Below are 5628 nucleotides of genomic sequence, written 5' to 3'. Positions count from 1 at the left end.
AATAAAACCAAAACATATATGGCTGCTGTCAAAATTGTAAAAAAAAAGTGTGAAATTAACAAAGAAAACCACAAATCATTGTTTTAGTAGTGTTTTATTGCGTTTTTACTTCGATAATACTTTCGACGTTCTAACCAAACCCTTGAAATGTTTCTTTTGATGTCGGAGGGAGAACGAGTTTTACGTAAGAGTTTTTTTTCCGTCGTAGATGGACTTTTTCGTAAGGTCGCCAATAACAATAACAACAACGGCGACGACCATGATAACGAAAACAACAACAATAACAACAACGTCGACGACCATGATAACGAAAACAACAACAATAACAACAACGGCGACGACCATGATAACGAAAACAACAACAATAACAACAACGGCGACGACCATGATAACGAAAACAACAACAACAACAATGACGACAACAACAACGATAACAACAACAACAACGTCTATGACAACAACAACAATGACGACAACAACAAAAACGATAACAACAACAACAACGACGGCTGCAACAACATTGTCGATGTAATTTGAGAAAGATCTAAAATAAGATGACTTCTTATACTCTAGTTGACATTTTAGGTGGATTAACACTGGTTGGCAGAATACCACCAAAAAAAGCGCTGACTGAACCGGTTATACACCCAGCCCTTACATCTCTCGTTCAAGATTCATTTCACGTCACCACTGATGTTTTGCAAATCATGCATAAACTGTTACGTTTTAAAACAATGTTGTTCGCATGTTCCTATGAAAATGGTACCTCAAAGCAGCTGGTAGTCCGCACAAATACACTTTCTGGCATTGAAGTAATTCGTTATATGATAGGTGAAACTTCTGATAGGCCCAATAGCTGTGATGGTATTGAGATGGGCACAGATCTTCACTCGTGTGATAAATGGATAGATGGCTTATGGTCTGCTCCCTATGTGTCTGCTCAAGCTCGTCACTATTACAAAGTAATGCAGGATACCGCTGGAAAGGTTTTCAGTGCCGGGAATGGTACATTTGGTTGTTTTGATGCTGGTCCATACGCTGCTTTTATGGAGTACAATATTTGGGTGCAATGAATTTGCTGTATGTTGTATCTGAAGACTGTGAAAGAAAAATTAATTTTTGAACGAATTGTCTCAAACATTGACGGTGGAAAAGACATTCAAAATAATGAGACTTTTTTTGTAAATATTTAATTCTTTAACACGCACATTAAAATAAGGTCATCATATTTTTTCATTTTATATCATCCTATCTCTCCACACGCTTCCCAACAATTTTAGTATCAGTTGAGCATCATAATCAGCTCCAATACCAACATTCCTTTCTTATCCAGTGCTACAGCCGTCGACGCTGTTTTACCGTTCATATATCGTTGCATATTAAATCATTTTGCATGATTTGCACGGATTTTGATCTTATATTTTCGAATAATTATTTTAGAATTAGTTGTTGTTGTAACTACCAGCTATTCAGGTTAATAATTAGACACCATAACTGACAGTGTTGTTATTCTCTGTGTGCGACGGCTTAAGAAAAATAAAAACCAATATATAAATTATATTTACATACCAAAACGACATGCTCGATACATCTCTATATTAACTGTCTGTTTGTCGGCCGCAAACCAAAAGTATACTTGCTTTCTGTATGTTTCACATGTTTTACCTACGAAAACATGTCACTGCGCGATTTTACATTCTTGCTAGGGATGGACAAAATAGCAAGCGCGATATAAGTACGACGGAAATGTGCACCAAAGAGCGATGTGGGAAACATGTATACGAGCAATTCTCTGTGAAATTTTTCACGGTCTAACAACTAGTCTTCATAACAATATTTGTTCATTACGAAACCCCCGCTGTTAAATTCATTATGCGGACGCGCAAACCCGTGCATCTTTCCGTGGTTTAACAACGAGTATTAAAAAAGGTGTCAAAGACACTTTTGAGGTGAAAATAGGATACGATAAGTATTACCATTGGATTGTTTGTGTAAAACTCTTATAAAATTTGAGGAAATAAATACAAAATCTGAATATCGTAACAACAGGTTTATAAAATATAATAGAAAAAAATATGTCTGTAAAAAACTATTTTAAAATTAATTAACGCAAAAATGGTTGTCTAGACAACCATTCACACAGTTGAAGTCTGCCATCATGAGAAATATGTAAGTCCAGAGAACTGGAAAAAGTTGCAACAAATTGAAAAGTGTTTCACAGAAAATAAAAATCTTTAGACTTGATTTGTCTTTAATAATATTGAAATACAACCTAATCAAGATTCTTAATTCTTATAATGGTCAATAACTTTCTTTTCTTCTCATAACAAACCTTAAATATTTTTCTGACATCTAAAAAAAATGTTTATTTAAAATTTTCGATAAAAAAATATATCTACATCAAATAAACGGCCATGACTTCATAACGTCATCATATAAAACGCGACACTGCTATATGTCAACAAAGTCTCATATTTTCTTCATGAACTACGGAGGTCTGAACACTAAAATAAAAAAAGTGCTGTTATATGACTTTAAACACACATACCCTAAAAGACTTATTGTTGGGCAGGTGCGTCCACACCACGCAAAGGAACCTGGGTGAGCATAAAAAAATTGTATAAAAGAAAAATAATTAGAAAAGTAGAGCAGTTTGAATTATTCACAAAAATTAATAAATTTAAAACATTTGATGCTTATTGTAATATTTTTTGTTTGTTTGTTTGTTTGTTTTGAGTGTATGATATAAACAAAAAAAAACAGAGCTTTTGTGTCACTTTTTAAGATTCACATGCGAACCGATAAATAAATAAGAAAGTAAGAAGATTGACGAATAAATAAAAATATGTGGTTAAATAAACAAACAAATGGAAACAAAAAGACAATTATCTGCAAAATTTTTGTCTATATTATATTTTATTCTAAGAAAAAGATTTGAATTTTAGTATTACCTGTTAATATGGTTTTCTGGTAGCCGTGAGCGTGTCAACGAAGGGTCGGTTGCCGTGGTATTTTGAGGATTAGTTCTTTGTGGTAAATCTTTTTCTATTAAAAACTTTAAATATGACATATAACATATGGCAAGTCTTAATATTTCAATCTTGGAAAGTTTTTTGCTCGCAGGGATTGATGGAATACGTTTACGAAGACCATCGAATGCTTCATTAAACAAGCGTGCTCGATCTTTTTCTTTCGGTAAAACTTGTTCGTTTCGTCTCCCTCTTCCCCGTGTTTTTCCTGCACCTCCTCCGCGTTGTCTTGTAAGTCTTCCAGGATTTCGAGTTATAGTCCTTACTCCTCTGATACAAGAAACGGAGTTCATTACATTATCTACAATTTCGTTCTCATTGACACTTTTCGGAGAGCACTCTCCATCGGAGGAGCCTAAATAATCACTTCTAAGTCCGTTATTTGTATTTATTGTACCAGGTAAGGAGGGTGAAGCGCAAAAAGAAGATATCGGTGGCATTTTGAATTCGTTATTTAGTCTTGATAATTCAACAAATGGGTTGTATTTGGACTCGTTCAGTTGATAATAAACATCGTCGTCCTCTAATTTTATATTGGGCAGATATTGATGTTCAGGCACATAATGGTCGCGGGTTAGATTAAACGCCATCATTTTGTTTATAAAACTAAATAAAAAAACAAAGTTGATATTATTAAAACAATATTTCATCTTCAAACGCGATATAGGCTTTTGAAATAATCAGAACCACGTTCGTAATTCATGTTACGGAGAAATAAAGGTAATTTAACACAGTAAAGAAAAAAACTCTTTCTAAACTTTTTGTACGTCATGGAAATAAACAACGAAGTAAAAATGTAAAAAATAGTTTGATGAATAAGAAGGTATATAGTGATATATTCTTCTAGAACATATTTTTTGTTATCAATGTAAAGAAATGTCCATGAATCAGTTGCTTTTGTTTTGATTTTATGCTAAGAAATATTTTCTTGATAGACAGTGATATAGACTTCTGCAGAGCATTCTTTATTTTTTATTTACTCCGAAACGTTCCTAATTTCCTTCTAAACTTTCCGACCAAAAAAAATTATTAGAATCCTTCTTAATAAAACTTAAGGATTTATTTTTGTGATCATCAACTTTACAAAGGCAGAAGAATTTGAGACTGTAAGAAATAGAGGTTATATTTGTATCTATGTTCTATCGTTGTAGGTTTGCCTTACTAAGAGCATACCCTTGATTTTTTTCAGTATGTTCTAATAGTTTTTATAAAAATAACTCTAAGAGTTCTTATGGTCAAAGACTTTTATGTTAAAAAAATTGTTCTTATAAAATAAAAAAACTAGACACAAGCTAACTCATATCAGTACACTTACCTGGATATAGATGTACAACTTTTTTCTTCTGATAGGATTAACTGATTCTTGCTTCTTCTTTAACCACTTATATATTATTTGGTCCAATTAGCATGTTATTATGAACCAATCACAACGTCCGATTTATCTTCTCTTGGGATCAAATGAGGTCATTCAATGTTTGATGCCTGTGTATTGATGAAGATAATATTTATCGATATGTTCAGGTGTTATATTTTTACTTCTGTATTTTTAAATCACCTCAAGTTTTAATTTTACGCCGAGTGTGTCATTTTGAAAATAATGTAAAATGGAGGTCGGTGAGATGTGACGACTTATTAAACAATGGAGTCTTTCCGGGGGTGCTATTAAATAATACAATAATCTTTGAATTTTATTTTATTCAATTTATAGCTTTTTATTTTTTGTTTTATTTTTATTTCTTTATTTGCTATTTTTGTTATTTTATTTTATTGTTGTTGTTGATTCACTTTATTTATGTATCATATTCTTATCAATTCTCTTCATATCACTTGGCGTAATTTAGTCGTCTGGGACTTAAAAAAGGTTTAAATCTTGAAGTGTAAACCATGCTATAAATGTAAAGGTTAAAACACACTCAACAAAAGTTTTTCTCTAACCAAATGAAGCTTTAAGAAATACTTGGAAAAAAAGTTTCGGGAATATCAAAGACACAAGCTCTCCCTACCGGATGTCTCAGAAGAAAGAAATTAATTCAGAACCTTTTGTTAAAATATTAAGAAAGGACCCTAACACTAATTAACAGGGTAATTAGCGGGGTAATTAGTAGTATCCTAAGTCGAGTAGACATTAACGGGTTTAAAGTTGGGCGGTAAACTTCTGAAGAAAAGCAAATTAAACTTTTTACTACTTCTTCTAAGAAGGAGGGTTATTCTGGGGAAATATCGGATCTTTTTTTGCTAATCGGATTAAAATCGGATTGACACGAAGATTCTTAGCGGGGAAGAAAAACTATTTTTATATATTTTTTTCCGATAGCGAAACCGATTACACGGGGGTTTTTATTTTCAGAACATATGGACCATTGAACGTGCAAAAATTTAAAGCACGCTAAGAACATTTAAGTCTCTTTCAATACCTAGGAGATTTGAAATGCTCCTTTAAACTTCAAAAATGACAAAATAGGAAGATTATAAAGAAATTTTGACAGGAACAAGCTTGTGTCTTAAACGCTCTATTTACACAAAGTTGACGCTATATATTTCTTTAATTGATAGTAAGATTTAACATATCGTAAAGCTAATTCCAGAACATCGTTCGCTT

The 5628-nt window shown here is 32.5% G+C and overlaps 1 protein-coding gene across 1 annotated transcript; it reads right to left on the bottom strand.

The window, feature by feature from the left end:
- Positions 1-1970: 1970 nt before the first annotated feature.
- Positions 1971-4896, bottom strand: LOC130635591 (uncharacterized). Its single transcript, XM_057444953.1, has 3 exons — positions 4345-4896; positions 2952-3635; positions 1971-2504 (listed from the first exon to the last, which is right to left on the bottom strand). The coding sequence occupies exons 2-3, from the start codon at positions 3620-3622 to the stop codon at positions 2459-2461; spliced, it is 717 nt and encodes a 238-aa protein (XP_057300936.1). The 5' UTR covers positions 3623-3635; positions 4345-4896; the 3' UTR covers positions 1971-2458.
- Between the last annotated feature and the right edge of the window lie 732 nt (positions 4897-5628).

The sequence above is a fragment of the Hydractinia symbiolongicarpus genome, chromosome 3 (genome assembly GCF_029227915.1).
Source record: "Hydractinia symbiolongicarpus strain clone_291-10 chromosome 3, HSymV2.1, whole genome shotgun sequence".
Lineage (NCBI taxonomy): Eukaryota > Metazoa > Cnidaria > Hydrozoa > Anthoathecata > Hydractiniidae > Hydractinia > Hydractinia symbiolongicarpus.
Note: the sequence above shows the minus strand (reverse complement) of the source record. Positions and strands in the feature narration are given on the sequence as shown.

Excerpts from the sequence above, each read along its gene's own strand:
- LOC130635591 (XM_057444953.1), bottom strand. The coding sequence starts at position 3,622 with ATGATGGCGTTTAATCTAACCCGCGACCATTATGTGCCTGAACATCAA. Across the intron at positions 2,505-2,951 it reads CCAGAAAACCATATTAACAG|TGTTCAGACCTCCGTAGTTC; the intron begins GTAATACTAAAA and ends TTTTTATTTTAG.